The sequence below is a fragment of the Geotrypetes seraphini genome, chromosome 6, assembly GCF_902459505.1.
Source record: "Geotrypetes seraphini chromosome 6, aGeoSer1.1, whole genome shotgun sequence".
NCBI lineage: Eukaryota > Metazoa > Chordata > Amphibia > Gymnophiona > Dermophiidae > Geotrypetes > Geotrypetes seraphini.
This window is the reverse complement of record NC_047089.1, coordinates 208442761-208462607: the sequence shown is the minus strand read 5'-3', so window position 1 is coordinate 208462607 and position 19847 is coordinate 208442761. Positions and strand designations below refer to the sequence as shown.

General features: G+C 45.0%; 1 protein-coding gene across 3 annotated transcripts in view; it reads right to left on the bottom strand.

Annotated features, from left to right (window-relative positions):
• LOC117362008 (disintegrin and metalloproteinase domain-containing protein 9-like) overlaps positions 1-19847 on the bottom strand; it is a 237154-nt gene that overhangs the window by 198126 nt on the left and 19181 nt on the right. For 2 of the 3 annotated variants that reach the window (XM_033947712.1, XM_033947713.1), the window contains exons 2-3: positions 17776-17855; positions 3027-3091 (exon numbers count right to left, since the gene is read on the bottom strand). In XM_033947712.1, the coding sequence (XP_033803603.1) occupies positions 3027-3091; positions 17776-17855 (145 nt within the window). The remainder of the gene's footprint in view (positions 1-3026; positions 3092-17775; positions 17856-19847) is intronic. The other variant, XM_033947714.1, reaches the window with a different exon arrangement.

Below are 19847 nucleotides of genomic sequence, written 5' to 3'. Positions count from 1 at the left end.
ATTCCCCCCCCCCCTCCGACATGGCCCCCCTCCCCTAGAACTCAGAAAAAATTGGCAGGAAGGAAGCCCACTCCCTCCTACCTCAGCCACCTAGACCTCCCACATCCTCAACCTACCACTTTTAAATTGAAGATCCAAGGCCAGGGAACAGAAGCTAAATTGTCCAGTATGCCCCACTTTACTAGGTGGATGTGGGCCTACCAGCTCACCTGTTCCTGCCAGAGGAGGGAAAGTTTTTCCAATTAGATGAAAGCGCCACCAATCTTTGAAAGATAATTGGCGCCTGGCATTTTCTCTGCTGCCAATTCAATTTGAGAGCCTCCTATCCTTGGGAACTACAGGACCCAAAGAAGAATGAAGGTCCCTGTGGCTCCACAAGAATGAGTGGCAGAACAAGTGAGAATCACTCATTGCAGATTGGTCTCATTCATTGATATATTTCAACCTTGCACACTTTCAGAAATCTTTTCATAGGTTTGAGACGCTCTTGGTCTGGCTTCTCCTCAGAGGCCTGTCTGATATGGGTGCCCCTACAGCATAGCCCTCTGAGTCATTGAAGCACACAAGCCCCTCCACCGCAGCAAGGTGGTGTCTCTTCGGAGGGGATGTTATCTGGCACTAAGATGCCCACATATTTCTAGGCTCCTTTACTGTCTTTCCAGTATCCAGTTCCTTATGATGAGAAGTTTTCTTCAAGGTCAACTATGCTCCCCCTGTTCATGGATACAACTGCACATTTCTCTCATGTATATCACATGGATACATATTCAAAGCATATTATTTGGACTGTAGAAGTGATTCAATCTCAGTTAGTGATTTTCAATACAGCTTCAACTCAGCTTGTAAGTACAAAATTCTCATAGATGTCCATCCAGTATGACAGCTCAAGCCTGCCTTTCTTCAGATGACTGACAGTGGAATCATAGCCATGGGAAACAACAAGAGTGAGAGTTAGTATCACTGAAATCTACATCTCCCAATATTCAGCTGACCTATGTTTGCACCGAGAATGGAGTGGGTACTGTACCGTTCATAAAAAAAAGTGTTTATGAACAATTTGAAAAATTGAAAGTGGACAAAGCTATGGGACCGGATGGGATCCACTCCAGGATACTGAGGGAGCTCCGAGAGGTTCTGGCAGGTTCTCTTAAAATTTGTTCAATAAATCTTTAGAGTCAGGAGAGATTCTATGGGACTGGAGAAGAGCGGATATGGTCCCTCTTCACAAAAGTGGTTGCTGAGATGAAGCGGGAAACTACAGGCCGTTAAGCCTCACTTCAGTTATTGGAAAAATAATGGAAACGTTGCTGAAGGAAAGAATAGTGAAATTCTTAGAATCTAATGGATTACAAGATCCAAGGCAACATGGGTTTACTAAAGGTAAATTGTGCCAAACAAATCTGATTTAATTCTTTGACTGGGTAATCAGAGAATTGGATCAAGGACGTGCGCTAGATGTAATTTACTTAGATTTCAGCAAAGCCTTTGATATGGCTCTTCATAAGAGGTTCTTAAACAAATTCGATGGGCTGAAGTTAGGGCCCGAATGGTTAACTGGATTATAAACTGGTTGACGGACATATGCCAGAGGGTAGTGGTAAATGGAATTCGCTAAAAGGAGGGTCAGGTGAGTAGTGGAGTGCCTCAAGGATCAGTGCTGGGACCGATTCTGTTCAATATGTTTGTGAGCGACATTGCTGAAAGGTTAGAAGATAAGGTTAGCCTTTTTGTGGATGATACCAAGATTTGTAACAGAGTGGACACCCCAGAGGTAATGGAAAACATGAAAAATGATCTGCATAAGTTAGAAGAATGGTTTAGTGTTTGGCAACTAAATTTCAATGTGAAGTGCAGAGTGATACATTTGGGTGGTAGAAATCTGAGGAAACCATATGTACTGGGAGAGCACAGATGGAGAGAGGGGACTCGGTGCTGAACGCCGTGTTGAAGAAGAGCGTTGATGCTTCGGTGATGGTGCCTTGCAGAAGATCCATGAAAAGTAGCTCAATGCTCCAATGGATAGTTGACATCGGTACCTTGAGCCTCATAGTGGTGTGCTTAGGCTGGGCCAGTATTGAGGGAGTCGATGTTAGCACTGGCATGCAGTTCAATTTTAACATATTACCAAGCTTTCTCTGGAAGAACTCATTGAGTTTCTCCCTGAAAGAATGCACTGGTACTGATGGCTCATCAGCTGGTACCATCGGTGCAGCAGGTTGTCTCGGAGTGGGTGACCTCGATGAGGATGCACACTGTGAAGGAAAGACAACCTGCAAAGCTGGAGAACGATGGCATAGCTGTTTGGTCTGCAGGAAGGGACTCAATGTTCAAACCTGCGACACTTGCAGGGAAGTGGATAGCTTCTTAGATGGCTTCCCCAAAGCTGTAAGATCTTGCAATGTCGATGTAGGAGTTTTAATGTTGATATTTCCGAAGATTTGCCGGTGTCCAAGGCCAAACCGAACAGCTTTTCCTGTTGAATGCGACGGGCCTTGATAGAGCTTTTGTAATGTGGAACACAGCACAAGAATCGATTCTGTGTTCAGGGCCTAAACACTGTAGACACCAACTATAAAGGTTTATGATGGAAATAGAATGCTGACACCTACAGCACTTCTTAAAACCAGTTAAAGGTTTCGACATGGACAGGAATTGGCAAACAGCGATCCAGTCGGTATGTTTAGTGCGTCCATGCCATAGTTACTAATGAGTCTATGAAATCTGGGATTAATGTTCAAAAATAGGTCAATAGATCATCAAACTAGGTAAAGATGCAGGAAATGAGACCTTCCCCCATAAGGTTTATATTTATTTAAAGATTTGATGTACTGCTTTAACTAATAGGTCAAAGTAATTTACAATAAAAGACCACGTACACACAAAGAGCATATTCTATAAAAATAATAGACTAAGAAAAATAATTGGAAAGAAACTGTAAAAAAACCTTACCTCTTCTTTAATATAAGCTAGGAAGCAAGTTATCATTTCTGGTCATTTCATTTTACAACAGCAAAATAATAACTTACCTCTTCTGTCGTAGATGAATAACATATCGTTCGCCTCCAATATCCATCATATATGAAACTTGACTCTATCAGAGCAACAACATATATCAAAAGGTCACATTTGGATTTTTATTCATTCCTTTCCAGTCCTTTCCAAAATATCTGTTTTCACAAAGATGAATCTCTTGAAAATAAAAAGTGACCTTGATCTTTTCAAGTCAATTTATTACCTGACGAAGATGTAAACTAATATTCAAATCAGACCATGGACCAGATGCACTAAAAATGGTCATTAAGACCGTGTGGGCAGCTGTAGGCCGATTTTTTAACTGATTCTAAACAGTGATCAATGTTCAACCATGCAAATGAGTTCTGCAAAGGTCTACCGTAATCCCAGCCCAAGTCACTAGAAAAGCGACTTTCACACATGAGTGCTATAGAAATGATAAATAGTTGCAGTAGTAGTAGTTGTTGATGAGCAGAGCCAGCAGGGAAAGCCCCAAAGCAGCCTCCTACCACTAAGCTGTTCGGGGCAGGAAGACTTTTTTTTTTCCAATGGCACAGATGTGCTTGTGTTACGCACAAACACACACACACACACACACACAAAATACCTGTCCACATTATTTTAAAAAGTTGTGCCAAGCCTCTCAACGATGGCCCCCAAAAAGAAGCAGGAAGGATGCCCACTCCCACCTGAATCCACCACCTTTAAATGACAGAGCGGCAGGAGAATTGCCTACTCCATCCTCCACTGGGTGGTCCCCCACGAAACCAACCCCCCTGATGCTGTGACCTCACCCCCTCACCATGACCTTCTCCCCTTCCCCATGTACTAAAAAATCAGGAGAGATGCCCACTTCCTTCGGCAACGCTACATGATTTAGTGCATCTGGACTCCCCCCTGACACAAAGGCCTCCCTTCTGACCCCTCCCACCACAGTCCCCAAACGAAGGCCCTGGTGGTCTGGGGAGAGTCAAGTCAGAATCACCCCCAGCTTAAGGCAACTCCCCCAATCCCCCCATAACTTGTCATTCATAGAAATCAGGCAAGAATGATGCACACCTCCTGCCGGCAGTCCTTACCTCTGCAAAATAATGGGCCTTTCCCTTCCAGGTGCATCCTGGGATGCACTAGGAGGGGCCTAAGGCCCTGATTGGTCCAGATACATAAGGCCTTTCCCATAGGGTCTGACTTGACTCCCCTAGCCTGTCAGGGCCTTCTTTTAGGGACTTTGTGAGGTGGGGGGGGGGCTTTGTGTTGGAGGAGTGGGGGGAAGGGCAGATGAACTAAACGTGTGGTGTTGCCATGGCAGGAGGGCATGGGAATCCCTCCTGCTGATTTTATTTTAGTATGGGGGTCAGAGGTGGGGAAGGGGAGGGGGTTCCTGGCAGAGGGGGTGCGCGGCATCAGGGAGATAAATATGCGTGTGTAACACACACACACATAACATCTGTGCCCATCAAAAAAAAAAAAAAAAAAAATAGGGCAGACCTGTCAGGAATTTCGGGCCTTTAGCAGCCATTGCTAGATGCCTTAGTGATGTTACAGCATCGATTGGAGGGTTCATTTTAATATTAATGACCTTGTTTTAATACAACCGTAAAGAGGTCATTTGCATGGCGGAGTCGGAGAATGAACGAATGCATGGAAAAGCACGCAGTGGGCCATTTTGTACTTTGAATCAGTAAATTAGGTCCATCGCTAAACTGCTTTAGCGACAATTATAAGACGGGCGGAGGTTTTGTGCATTTAGCCCCAAGTGCCTTAACAGAGGTGCATTTTAGAGAATGACATGGGGACAGATTTATCCCCGTTCCCTCAGGAACTCAATTTCTCCATCCCTGCGAGTTTTGTTGCCATTCCTGTCCCATTCCTGTAAGCTCTGCCTTGACTGCACAAGCCTTGAACACTTATGATTTTTAAAGTGTTTGAGGCTTGTGCAGATAAGGACAGAGCTTGCAGGAATGGGGCAGGGACTGGAAAAGAACTTGATGGGACGGGAAAATGAGTTCCTGAGGGGATGGGGAAAAATTTGTCCCCTTGTCATTAACCTGCGGCCCCGTGAAGTATTTTGTACGGCCCTGATCGAGGGTGATACAATGTTTCCCTCTGCTGCTCCCGGGTGTTTACCGTCTTGCCGGCTCCCTCCTCTGTCTTGCTGCAGCGTTTGCGCATTTGTTCGGCCCCAGAAACATTTTTTTTGGCCAATGCAGCCCAGGGAAGCCAAAAGGTTGGACACCCCTGCTCTATCTAGTACATATATTCCAAAACAAAGGGACCATTTTACTAAGTTGCATTTGGTGCTAATATGTGCCTAATGAAGCAAAAATGGTTTAAAGAGAGATACACTCCATCATTCTGCTTTAGTTTTGCCATGTACTAATTGCATGCTAAATATTTTTGGTATTTATTTTTAGAAGGGCAATATCAGGAGCAGAGGATGGGCACATGAACCAGTTGGGGGGGATTGGGATTTGTATACTGCCTTTTTGTAGTTTTACAACATTCAAAGCGGTTTATATATAAGTACTTCAAGCATTTTCCCTATTTGCCATGGTGGGCTCACAAATCTGTCTAATATAGTTGGGGCAGTGAAGGACTAAGTGACTTGCCCAGGGTCACAAGGAGCAGCATGGGGTTTGAACCCACAACCTCAGGGTTAACGTATAGACAATGCACCTAAAAATAACAGGCAGTAGGGGCTCCAACAATAATTTTTATAAATGGCTGCACACTAATGGCAACATTAGCACACAGACAATACCAGAAAAAAAAAATAGAAAATTATGGAGATACAGTCTGCCAAACAATTTGAAATGGTTCTTTTGGTGACAGGCACTCTATGTCTTTAGGATCGAAAGACAGGAAAAACTGATTAGAAGTCCTGCGAGGTTTTGTGTAATCCAAATAATAAGCTAGAGCATGTTTACAGTCCAATGTGTGAAGTGCCACTTCTCCAGAATGAGAATGTGGTCTTGGAAAGAAGACAGGAAGAACTATAGATTGGTTCAGATGAAATTCCGAGACAACCTATGAGAGAAATTTGGATGTTTGTGAAGAACTAGAGAATGACACGGTGGCGGTTTACCCGCGGCCACCGCATTTTAGCCGCGGGTCACCCGCCGAAAACGGGGAAGAAAACTAGCAGTCGCTGCGGCGACGGGGACAAGGCCATTCACCGCCCGCGGGGCAGTGAATGGTCTTGTCCCCCGCAGTGAGGCATGAAGGATCGCGCGGTCCCCGCAGCTCACACCCGCCTGCCCAATCGATTCTAGTGTTTAGCCAGCTCTCTCCCTTCTCCTCACCTTAGTTTGTAGATTTTCTTTTTCGGCGACCCGCACGCTATCAGAGAGCCGCGCACCCGCAGCTGCTCAGTTTCAATCTTCTGCTCTGACGCAACCGGAAACAGGAAGTTGCAGCAGAGCAGAAGATTGAACACTGAGCAGCCGCGCGTGCGCGGCTCTTTGGGAAAGCGTGCAGGTCGCCGAAAAAGAAAACCTATAAACTAAGGTGAGGAGAAGGGAGAGAGCTGGCTAAACACTAGGATCGATTGGGCAGGCAGGTAGTGGCTGCGGGGACCGTGCGATCGCTAGTGTTCCCGGCTCAAATTGGAAGGAGGGAGTGAAAGGGAAAAGGATTCTGGGCCAAGGGGATGTAGTCGGAAAGAAAAACCCACAGCAGGAAAGAAAGGGAAGGACTGGCAGGTGAGCCAGATGCTAGAAGCAGGGGGGGGGGAAGAAAGAGGGAAAAAAGCTAGATGGGGTTGAAAAGAAGAGACACACTGGTATGGAAGAGGAAGATAGGGGAAATCTGGACACAGGAAGGTAACAGAAAGAGGGGAAATTATGTGCATGGGGCATAGGGACAGAGACATAAAGGGGACATGCCATGGGGATGGTATATGGACACAGGGGGGGCAATGACAGATACATAGGGGAGATATTAGAAATGGAGAAAATAGGAGCACAGAAGCGAGATGGTTTGTGGGGATGGGACAGGGACCGAGCTTGCAGGCTCCAGTGGCTTACACAAATTACATTGTAACGTGCCATGAAAATAAGAGGAAGGAAGGTAGATAGGCCACGCGAGAGGAGTTGAAGGGTAGTAGAAAGGAACAGATGGTAAAGGAGGGAGGGAAGGGTGGTGGTGGAAAGGAATAGAACAGACATTGAAGGAGGGTGGAGAGGAACAGACCCCCAAGGGAAATGTGGAAGACAGAGTGGGAAGAAGACAGATGCCAGACTATGCGGGAGCGGAGGGAAGAAGTTGGGTGCTAGACCAATTGGGGGGGGGGGGTTAAGGGAGAGGCACAGTAACAGCAAATGGAAGACGCAGAGAGAAGACACACAGTGGATGGAAGGAATTCAATGAGAAGATGTGGAAAGCAGAAACCAGACAACAAAGGTAGAAAAAAAAATATTTATTTATTTATTTATTTTTTGCTTTAGGATAAAATAGTATATTAGTTGTGTTGATAAAAATTTATAAACAAAGCCCTGCCAGCTGAACATCTCTTTCTCTAGTTCAGCAGCAGGAACTTTGATTTATAAGAAAGGAATAAGCTAAATATTACAGTACTAAGGCTTATGTGGATGCAGCGGGGACGGTGACGGGGCGGTGAATGGGATGGCAGTGGCGGTGACGGGGCGGTGAAAGGGATGGCGGTGACGGTGACGGGGCGGTGAAGGGAACGGCGGTGACGGGGCGGTGCAGAGGATGGTGGGCCGGTGACGGGGACAGATTTTTTCCCCGTGTCATTCTCTATGAAGAACCACTCTGTCATGGTAGAACATTGTATAATGTAGGTCTGACAGAAGTGCTTGAAGCTCACTGACTCGGTGTACAGATGCGATGTAAAGTAGAAATACTACTTTCCAAGTGAGAAACTTTAGAGATGATGTTGAAAGAGTTTCAAATGGAGGCTTCATCAGAGTGGAAAGTGTAACATTAAGATCACAAGGAACTAGTGGAGGCCTGATTGGTGGTTTAATATGAAAAAGGCCTTTCATGAATCTGGAAACTAACAGATATACTGGTAACAGTTTCTTATCCAGAAACAAATGAAAAGCAGTAATGTCATTGAGATGAACTGTGACTGAAGTCGTTTTGAGACCAGAGTTTGAGAGGTTCAAAGGGTAGTCCAAAACTGAGGAAATAGGATAAGTAAATGGATTCAACAAGTTGAGGTTGCACCAAGATGTAAAGCGAGATCACTTAAAGCAAAATCATTGTGTAGGTTTTCTGGAAGCTTCAATAATGGCTGACACTGGAGCAGAAAGTCTGGCAGTTATCTATTGGTTAGGAGATAGATACCATGCTATGAGTGCTAACGAATATAGATTGGGATGAAGCAGATACCCTTCATTCTGTGTCAGCAACATTGGAAAGATTGGAAGTGTGATGGGAGCCACGGTTGTCAGGGTCACCGAGGTGATGAATATCACGGTGGCTTGCTCTTGGCAAAGTTTGAGTAAAGTTTTCCCAAGTAGAGGAATTGGAGGGAAAGCATAAAGGAAATTGCCATGCCAGTCTAGGAGAAAGACGTCGGACTCCAGATGATTGCGGGTCTACAACAGATTCTGGAACAGAAGCTTGGAATTTTGTGACTGTGAGGAGATGCAAATAGAACCACTTCCAGAGTGTCCCAATCTGCAAAGTTCTGACATAAAGTGGTGGTGTTGAGGGGCCATTCATGTGGTTGAAGAAGCCTGTTCAACTTGTCGACCAAGAAATTTTGTTTCCCTGCTAGATAGACTACCATTAGGAAAATGTTGGAAGGAATAGCCCAGGACCAGATCTGTACTGCTTCTTGGCAAAGAAGCTGAAATCTTGTCCTGCCCCGTTTGTTCACATAGTACATGGCTACTTAGTTGTCCATTTAAAAGAGCACTACTTGATTGAGGAGGCAATCCTGAAATGTGCATAGAGCATTTCAGATTGGTTGAAGCTCAAGGAGATTGATGTGGAAATTTTTCTCTTGAGAACTCCAAGTGCCCTGAGTATGCAGGCTGTACAGGTGAGCTCCCCGGCTGAGAATGGATGTACAGTATCTGTTGTTAATACCTTCTAATGTGGTGGAGAACGGAATAGAAGTCCTCTGGAAAGATTGGTCGACGATATCCACTACTGAAAGACTGACGAAGGGGCAAGATTTCTTATATCATTTGGGAAAGTTTTCTGGTGTACTGAGATCATTGGGTCAAGAGTGCCCATTGAGATTCCCCGAGATGTAGTTGGGCAAATGGTGTTTTGTGAACCGTAGATGCCATGCGACTCAGGAGACGCATCATTTGGTGTGCAGTTATGTGTTGGAGGAGACCTTTTGGCTCATTTGTATGAGAGTGTCAAGAAGTACTCCTATGAATTCTAGAGACTGAGTTGGTTGTAAGTGGAATTTGCCATAATTGACTTCAAATCGCAGAAGAGTCGTACTGTTGAATGTATGGTCTAGTGCGCTCATTGAGGGGATGAGGCTTTGATCAACCAGTCGTCTAGATAAGGGAACACATGAAAGCTGTATGAGCAAAGAGTTACCGCTACTACAACTAAGTATATTATGACCGTTTAGGTGCTAATGCCAGACCAAATGGAAGCACCCTATCCTGGAAATGGTGTGTTTCCACTTGAAAGCAAATTTTCTGTGAGCTGGGAGAATATGAATATGTGTGTAGGCTTCTTTGAGGTCTAAAGAGTATAGCCAGTTATTCTTCTTTAAGAGCTGTAATAAGGTCCCCAGAGAGACCATTCAAAATTTCTCTTTCACCAAGTTATTTGTACAGAGCACATAAGTCCAGATTGGACGGAGGCCTCTAGTCTTTTTTGATTTTGAGGAAATACTCTTACTAGAACTCTTGGCCCTTTTCCTGAAGGGGAACTTATTTTATGGCATTGAGCTGGAGGAGGGTTGAGAGCTCTTGTTGAAGGACAATCTTCTGATGGGAGGTTTCTTTTGGAGGTGAAGGGTATAGCCTTGGATGATTATTTGGAGAACCTAGCAGTATAATGTTGTGAGGGCCCAACGTTAATGGAAATGAAAGGGACAACCCCCTATAGGAAGAGCGTGAGGGAGAGATTGGAGAGTGGTGGCTAGGCTCTCTAGGAGTCAAAAAGACTGCTGAAATTTTTGCTGAAGCTGAGATTGAGGTTTTTCAGATAATTGTTGTCTTGGACGTCTCTGAACCAGAGCTCTAGAGGAAGTAGATGGAGGATTATATCTATGTCGAGTAATATGATGGGTATTTATGGTTGTAAAATTGCCTTTGTGATTGAGGCTTAGGTATCTTTGTAGAAGATAATGTGGTCATGGAATTTTCATGCCTCTTTATTTTCTGGGCTGCCTCCTCTTTTCTTCAAACAACTGATCTCTCAAACAGGGAATACTGGCCAAGCGCTCCTAAACATTAGCATCTAGATCAGATACTTGCAGCCTTGCCAGTCTTCTCGTGGTGATGTAAACTGCTGACATACGTGAAATGATGTCGAAGGTGACATCAGTGGAAGAAGGTGACAGGAGTGGAAGCGGGTGAATGGACGCTCAAAATCCCTGACGAAGCATTATAGCGAAACAGGGAGCCCTGTTGGATGATTATGGAAGTGTTGCATTGGATATGCTTGAATTAGCCTTCAGCTGACTTCCCACGGAGCATTTTGTGTTCCTGCTTTCTAACCCCACGACTACGTCCAAACAGCTATGTATTCAGATAAGTGACTTTTCAGATATTTAAAATTGAAACAGAATTTATCAAGAGAAATGTTTGACTCTGAATATTAATAGAGTTTAAAGGAGTTTTTTTGACCAAGGATGTGTCTGCCAGTTTCAAATTCTGTCTGAGACTGGCTTGTCTATTTGGGAAGCTTTTTTCATAGCCCCTGTTAGACACTGAGGTCTTTTTCTCCTTTTTTCATAAATCCTGAGACGTAGCCCTGGTTGTTGAGGGGTGTTTTTTGTGAATTTGTGATTTATTGGACATCCCTTCTTGTGGATTTGGATTTTTTTGAAGACAGAATGTGCCATATACTTTTGTGTTTCCAGAAGATCATTAGAAATGTGTTTGAATGCGTTCAAATGATCTTCAAGAATGAATGCTCATAGTGAGCTAACTTTTGAACAAGTTGTTTCATATAGAAAGTCATATAAAAGTTGTAGCTGAGGCTTCTACTTTTTAACATGATACTTTGGAAGACCCTACAACCAAATTTATCTAGGGTTCTGCCCTCTCTGCCCTCTTTGCTAACATATGTTCTTGAACTGCTGGCTTTCTTTAAAGCAGACTCCACTAGAAGAGACTGATGCTGCAAATGAGGCTTATCGAATCCTGGAGAAAACTGAATCCTGTATAAGGTGTCCAGATTACATGGAGCTACTGGGACTAAAAGAGGTGCCTCCCGATTTTTAAACATAGCCTCCTTCATGAGGTTCTGGAACTGGAGCTTAAGGCAATCTTGAAGGCATCAAATAGATCTTCTCTAGGCTCAGATTAAGAGTCCATTTTATAGGAAAAGCCTGTCCCTTCTGCCTGATGAATTTTATGAATAATAAGCTATCAGGAGGGGATCTTCTCCATTGTGGTAAAGGAGTAGGATCTGACTCAAGACCAGAAGACTCTTCAGCAGATAGCTCTGGATAATCAGAGGAGGAATGGCAAGTTACGCCAGAGTCATATTCCTCAATGTTTTGTCCTGGAGATGGAGAACGTCAAAATGGACGTTGTGGAGAATGTTGATGAGGTGTAGGAGAGCATCGACTATGGTGTCAGGATTGAGAATTACTCTGAGATGGTCTTGATGTACATCGGCATCGACTTGAGGAATGTCTTGACCAGGAAGTGGAGCTATTGTCCCTTGACGATGCAGCTCTCCTAGACACCAATTGGTGTTGGTGTAATGTCCGAGATCGAGCTCTTGATGATAGGTGGAAGCATTGCTTGGACTGGGCTGGTGCTGTAGAAACTGTAGCCGGTGCTTGCACATGATGTGTGTGGAGCATTGCAGTCAATTCCCTCTGTACCAGCTCTTTAATTTGGTCTTGTTGGGATGGCACCTTTATTGTGAAGTCATCAGTACAGATGGTACAGGCTGCTTTAGGTGTCAAGGTGTTGGTGACCTCGATGAAGAGGCATGCCTCAGAGGAGACACTTCGGGTGAATCAATTTAAAAAAAAAAAATTGGCCTCTCAATTCGGTGACTCTCCCCCCTCTCTCCCTAAAGCAGGAGCGGCAGCACTGCCTCCTGCTGGCCGACTGCTGCCGCTCTTGCTTTAGAGGGCGAGGGTCAGTCAGGAAGTGCTGATGTCCGGCTTCCCCTCTGGTCTCCCGCACATCCATTTACCTAATTACAGCAGCGGAGCAGCCTGCAGAGAGGATCGCCGGTACTTTAGCGTTCCTTGCAGATTGCCATCGGCCTCTGGAGCTGTTGTTTCCTTTGCCGCGATCCTGCCTCTGACGTCAGAGGAGAGGAGGGGCGGGACCACGGCAGAGGGAAGACGGCTCCGGAGTAGAGAGTTGCGTGGGGACAGAAATGCCTCCCATCCCCGCGAGGAATCTCACCCGTCCCCACCCATCCCCGCGAGGAATCCCCTCCGTCCCCACCAGGAATCCCCTCTGTCCCTGCCCGTCCCTATAAACTTCAGAAATAGTTATTTCATTTAATTATGCTACTGAATTAAAGGCTCTGGTAGAAACCCATTTACAAATAAGCAAAAAGACTTTATTAATTTGAAAATATTAATTGGGAAGAATACATACTTTGTAAACGGGTTTCTACCAGAGCCTCTAATGTTTATAAATTTTTATCAACACAACTAATATACTACTTTATCCTGAAGTAAAAAAAAAAAAAAAAAAAGAAATAGAATTCTTTTCCTACCTTTGTTGCCTGGTTTCTGCTTTCCTCATGTTCTCATTCAATTCCTTCCATCCACTGTCTCTCTTCCTTCTGCATCTTCCATTTGCTCTGTTACTGTGCCTCTCCCTTTCTTCCCCCTTCCAAATTGGTCTGGCACCCAGAAGATAATTTAGATTCGCGGCTACAGGGCAGGGAGGATTGTCGGACCCGGGCTGTTATCGGTCGGTCGGGGAAGTGCCACAAAAGTAAGGGGACCTGGCCGGCTGTGCTGCAACCGGGGCGGGGCAGGGCGGGGCGGACCGCCCCCCTCCCTTGGTAGCCACTCGAACCGCGAGGCTACTCTCCTTCTCCTTACCTGCCCTGCCTGCAGCACAGAGCCGAACAGAAGTCTTCCCGACGTCAGTGCTGACGTCGGAGGGAGGGAGGGCTTTGTTTAAGCCCTCCCTCCCCTCCGACATCAGCGCTGACGTCGGGAAGACTTCCGTTCGGCTCTGTGCTGCAAGCAGAGAAGGTAGGGAGAAGAAGAGCCGCGCGACTGAGTACATCCAGCCCCGCAGGAGCCCCACGACCCTCGGAGGCGTCCCCATGGGATCCCCGCGACCCTAGGGGGCGTCCCCACGGGATCCCCGTGACCCTAGGGGGCGTCCCCACGGGATCCCCGCGACCCTAGGGGGCGTCCCCACGGGATCCCCGTGACCCGAAGGGGGATCCCGCGGGATGCCCGCCGGTCCCGCGGGATTCCCGTCGTCTCCGTTCCCGTGCAGCTCTCTACTCCGGAGGCCTATGGCAGCTTGCAAAGATCGCTAGCACTGGCGATCCTCTCTGCAGGCTGCTCCGCGGCTGGAATTAGGTAAATGGTTGCGCGGGAGACACGCAGGCCTTCGGGGGGGGGGGGGGCTCCTGTCTTAGATATTCCCAATGAACCAAAAAGTTTTTCGTATTGAACCTGTCTCGCTTTCAGCGACATCTTCTGCAGAGTAAAACAGCAGGAGCAAGACTTGGCATGGTGGGCAGGACCAAGGCACTGAACGCACCAGTTTTGCGGATCAGTAGCCAAAATGGTACTGTTACACCGAGTGCACCACTTGAAGCCACTGGGAGGCTTGGATATCGAGGGGAACACTGCTGTCTCAAGGTCAAAGGACTTAATGGTCTGGGGAAAGAGTACATGAAAACCTGAAAAAATGTTGAAGCACCAGTCCTGAAAACAAGCTGCAAGGTGCCCAAAGGCCCAAAAATGAAAAATGTTTTCCTTACTAAAAAAGGAAAGAAAGCACAGTTACTTACCGTAATATAAGGCTATCACGGGATCTAAAAGGGTGTGGAGCCTGTAAGTTAGATTCTCCCCTATCAGAACCTACCACTGCTTTATTTTCAAAGCAGAACCAACCAAGTTTTTTCTTGAAGCATGTCTTTCACTGTACAATCAAAGTTTATATAGTACCTTCCAGAAGGCATCCATTTACTTGGACTATTTTTCCCTACACTTTTTCATTCACAAACATTTCCCACAAAACTTTTTACTCCATCTCCTTTTAATTCCAAAAGGCCCGGAGGTTTGGGAGTGGCTGTAGGGGAGGAGGAAGCCACTACATCCTTTTCAGGATGTTTTTTCCTTTTCGTTCTAGCTTATCTCAGGCATAGTCTCTGGACTGACTGTTTCTTCTAGGACTACAATTAGACACTTATGCATTCTGCAGTCAGTATGCGCATTACAACTTGTTCCTACTGGGTTTTCCATACATGCGCAGTGCGGGCAGTTTGTGAACTTTTATTAAAATTCTTAAAGTGGTGATGCACTTTTCAAGCTGTCCGTACTGGGGCTTCGTGAATGACGACACCCACTTGTGAGAATATCTGCCTGCTGTCCCTAGATAACACCTGTTCATGTATACTTGCAGCAAGAAAAAGAGCCACCTTACAAACTCTACACCCCATAGTGAAATCCTGAAGAAATTGTAGCGTGATTGATACATGGCAATTGATGTTATTCTTGTTGAAAAACATGTGGAGGAATCCAACTTTACATACTCTACATCCATGTTAGATTCCTCTCTCAGTGGAATAGGGGGAGGGAAAAACCCACCTTACAGGCTCTACACCCAAAGAATCCAACTTTACAAACTCTACATCCATGATAGATTCTTCTCTCAGTGGAATAGAGTCCAGGCAATAGAGGAAACCCCACCCCCACCTTACAAGCTCTACACCCAAGGAATCCAACTTTACAAACTCTTCATCCATGTTAGATTCCCCTCCCAGTGGAATAGATTCCAGGCAATAGGGGGAACCCCCCCTATCTTACAGGCTCTACATCCAAGGAATTCAACTTTACAGACTCTACAGATTCGGCCTGTAAAGGCATAAGATCATCATTAATGGGATGTGTTAGTGGCCTCCTCCTCCCCTACAGCCACTTCCAGTCCTCAAGTTCTTTAGAATAAAGTAGTTGGAGTGGAAGTCTGAGCTTGACATGTCTCTTTTTTTTTAAGCTTAAGCAGGTGGTTAGGGTGAGATATTCTGAAGGAAGTATAGAAGGCCTCAATAAAGTACAGTCAAACCTCGGTTTGCGAGTAACGCGGTTTGCGAGTGTTTTGCAAGATGAGCAAAACACTCCAGCAAACTTTGACTCGCAAACTGAGTGTTGCCTCGGTAAAAGAGCACTTACTCACGTGTCTATATTTCCTCTCTGTGTATGCAGCACCGGTAGAAACTGCAGGGCACAGAAGGCAAAGGCTGCTGCGGACAGGGCCCGGCACAGCTCCAGAGGCACCCAAGCAGCACATTGGGGGGGGGAGGGAGAATGTGGACAGTGCAGGGAAGAAGGGGTGGAGGCAAGGCCGGCCTGAACCACTGCTGTCACCAGAAAATGAAGGGCTGGGTCAGAGCGCGCTGCAGGTGCCCATACGGCTAGCCCCCCTCAGTGAGGGCTGTTGAGCTACCAGCTGTCCACGCGAGGCCACTGGAACTGCTGACAAGCTGTAACAATATGCAGAGACACCGGCACCACCTCAAAAAACATTGCCGGAGTCTGAGAAAGCCAGGGCAGTCGTGTGGATGCCTGTCCTCCTGCCAGCTGCGTACGTGCCTACTCAGCCGCTTCCCACCCAACTGCGGGGCACTGGCAAAAAAAAGAAAGCTCAGGGCTGCTGTCATTGCACTATAAACAGGGCAATCCTGCGCTTTCCTGAACTCAGGCGAGTGTTGGGTTGCTAAAGGCTACCACTGACAATAAAGGACCCCGCTGGAGGACCTGTGGTTGTTAGAGGCGGAGACACGAGCAGCCAGCTCGTTGGTGACACTTCACGGAGGACTGCTAATTCCTGGACTGCAGGTGACAGTGATGCTGGCACTCCACCATGCCACATGCTAGAGAAGATAGAAGTGAAGGAAGTGAGTCGGGCGATGAGGGAGGTACAGTAGTCGGTCTCGTTTGTTCTGGCTCCTTTTGGCTAAGGAATTGGGTTTAATTTCCTCTGCAGCTCCTTGTGACTCTGGGCAAAGTCACTTAACCCTCCCTCTTCTGTGTCTACTTACTATCCGTACCAGTTTTTGAGATGTGGAACGAATCGCCGAGTTTCAATTATTTTCTATGAGGACATGTGCTTTGATATACGAGTGCTTTGGATTACGAGCATACTTCTGGAATGAATTATGCTCGCAAACCAAGGTACCACTGTATAGTCAATATCCTCTGGATCTACTTGACAAGATTATCAGCATTGATGGCACAGTGGTAGACGTTCTGTGGTTGAAGAACCTAATTGATCCTATGAAAAATCTGGGCAAACTTGTCTGTGACAAAGGAGAAAAATGTTGTATGTATGTAGAGCCGTGGCAGTTTCACTAGGTGATAATGGACATTAGTGTCAAAATCATAGGTAGACAAGAAGAGAGATCAGATGGAGGTCTGAAGATTTCAGAAGATAAGAATCCAGACTCAGTGGAATATTCCCTAAATGATCCTGAATGTTAATGTCCACATCAGAGACTCGTAGCCATGCAAGACGACTCGTAGCAATAGACATAGCCGATGCTCTGGATGTCACATCAAATGCATCAAAAGCTAATCTTGCCATAAACTTTTTGGTTTGGAGTAGACTACAAGTAGTCTCCTGGAATTGCAGAAGTCGCCCAGATGGAATATATTGCTCAAAATCAGCCAACTTCTCTATAAACTGCTTAAGATAAAATGACATAGAAAATATAACAGAGTTTGTTGACTAGAACATTTTGGTTCTGTACATATATAGCATCCCCATCTCCCTCCTTATGGGAGCTTGGTCTAATGGAGGAGTGGGAGCTTGGTCTAATGGAGGAGTGTAGAACAAACAGAACAGAAGAAAAGGCGATCCAACTTTAAAGGCTTTACACCCACAGTGGATCCCTTTGGTGAAAAGTAGTGTTGCCGGCAGAAGTTGGAGGCAAATGTCCCATGAGATTATGAAAAGTGGATGAGGCAATCCAAATTTAACAGGCTCTACACCCAGAGTGGATCCCTCCATTCAGTATCTTGGTATTGTGATAAGTATTTGCTGTGATGGGTAGAAGAGGTTCATGTACTAGCATGTCAGATAGGAGGGAACCTGTATATGTGTGGCGAGGCCATTGCCAAAAGCCTCTTAAAGTCATAGAGCGCTGAATAGCACCTGCACTGGGCTTCATCAGGATGTCACTTAGATGCAAGGATGCCACCATCCTGTTTGTCCTTGGAGAATCATTGCTATTTGGATAAACTTGTGACTCCACCCCAATATCACCCTGGCATTATCTGAATAGTTCCGAGACAGCCTGTAAAGATATTCAGCAACAGTATTCAAATGGTGCTGCTGAATATATCTCTCAGTGGCATTTATTTAGGTACTGCTAACTGGATAAATGCTTTTAAATAGTATCCTCTAAGTTTTTAACATACATGATTACCTTGTATCCCTGGCTTCCGGTATGTTCTAGTTGTTGTGGAATTATAACTTCATAAAAAGGTGAGTATGTTCGATTCCAGACTAAAGAAACAAGAGTTATAAATACAGTTATGCTCATTTGTTAGACTTATATTGATATTTTTGACACATTGCATGTTTGAGAAAATTTTCACTAATTGAGATTAAAAATTAACTTCACTGGCTATTTCCTTAGGCATTTTGTATGTTTTTTGACATATCCTTAAGTTTATAATTAAAACATAGAAAAATAATTGTTTCTCACCAATAACAGTTATTTTCTGTAGACATCAGGACTGGACAGACATACAAGTGGGTGATATTTTATGAAAGTACTGAGACAACACAGCTATCCCAAAATTCAGAACTTGTGCAAGGTTCTAAACATGAGTGAACCTTCCCACATCCAGTGGTCTCTTTTGTCTCTCAGTTCATAAAAATAGCTACACTGGGTCATGAAGGGACACGTATCATGTCCTTAGGCCATGTTTTCCAGCTGTAAGAAAGCCAGACTCTGTTTGTCTTTCCCTCTTTGAAAATACTACAAGGACATGTATGTTTGAACAGAGATGTTGTGAAGTGAATTCAATTGTTTTGTTAAGCCGTATTTACAGACAGCTTTAGTTAAGAAGCTCTGCTGGTCAAGGCTTTTTCTGACCTTTTGGACTCCAGCCAGAGATAGAGGAAAATGCTGATGTCTTTAAAGTTTCATGTGACCTGTGTCCATATATGGTTTGTGTTTACGTCACATGCTGACAACACTGATTCATGTAAAAGATATAAAAGGAATGTGAAGCTGATATTAAAGCGGACATGTTTTGGAAGATGATTTCTGGTCTTTAAGATATGTCCCCAGATGCATCTGACTTTCAAATGACAGAGACTCAGAAAGAATGGGGCAGGAATTGGGACCTAAGCCTTTTCAGGTCAGACCATTGGTCCATCTAGCCCAGTTTCCAAAAGTGGCCAATCCAGTCACTACACTTGGCTGAAACCCAAATAGTAGAAACATTCCATGCTATTGATCCAGGGCATATATTTTGGACTGACTTTTCGTTACAATACTCTACCTGTGCAGTGTGAACGCAATTGATCCAGGGCAAGCAGTGGCTTCCCAGATGTCTGTCTCAATAGTAGACTATGGATGTTCCTTTCAGGAACTTGTCCAAACCTTTCTTAAACCTAGCTACACTAACCGTTTTAACCACCTCCTCTGGCAACAAGTTCCAGAGCTTATCTATTTTTTGTGAAGAAAAATTTTTCCTCCAATTTGTTTTAAAAGTATTCCCATGTAATTTCATGTTCCCTGGTTTTTGTACTTTTGGAAAGGGTGAAAAATTTGATTCATTCTTACCTGTTCTACACCACTCAGGATTTTGTAGACCTCAATCATATCTCCCCTTAACCATCTCTTTTCCAAGCTGAAGAGCCCCAAACTCTTTAGTCTTTCCTCACACAGTTCATTTTGGTCACTCTTCTTCAAACCTTTTCAAATTCTACTATATCTTTTTTGAGATACAACGACCACAATCAAAACAGTATGCAATACTCAAGGTGAGGATGCACTATGGGGAAATAGAGGCATTATAGTACAGTGGTGCCTCACACAACGAACTTAATTCGTTCCAGGAGCAAGTTTGTTATGCGAAAAGTTCGTTATGTGAAACGCATTTTCCCATAACAATACATGTAAAAAAAAATAATTCGTTCTGTAGCATAAAATATGCTAAGATGACATAAAAAAAGATAAATTTACCTTGTTAGAGCTGTTAGCATGATATAGAGGGGATATATGTGAAGGGGAGGGGAGACAGGGGTTTTGTTGATCCTTGCTGTGTATTATAATCACCCCCCACATACTCCCCAGTACCTTTTTTAATTCCTCCCATCTTTCCCAGCCAGTGGCGTACAGGCCAGAAGCGCAGAGATCAGGAGCAATTCCTCTGCACGCCTGTGTGGGCCCATGCCGATCTCCGAATGGCTGCAGTTAGTTCTTGTGAGTCCCGCGAGAGCTGGCTGCAGTTAGTTCTTGTGAGTCCCGCGAGAGCTGACTGC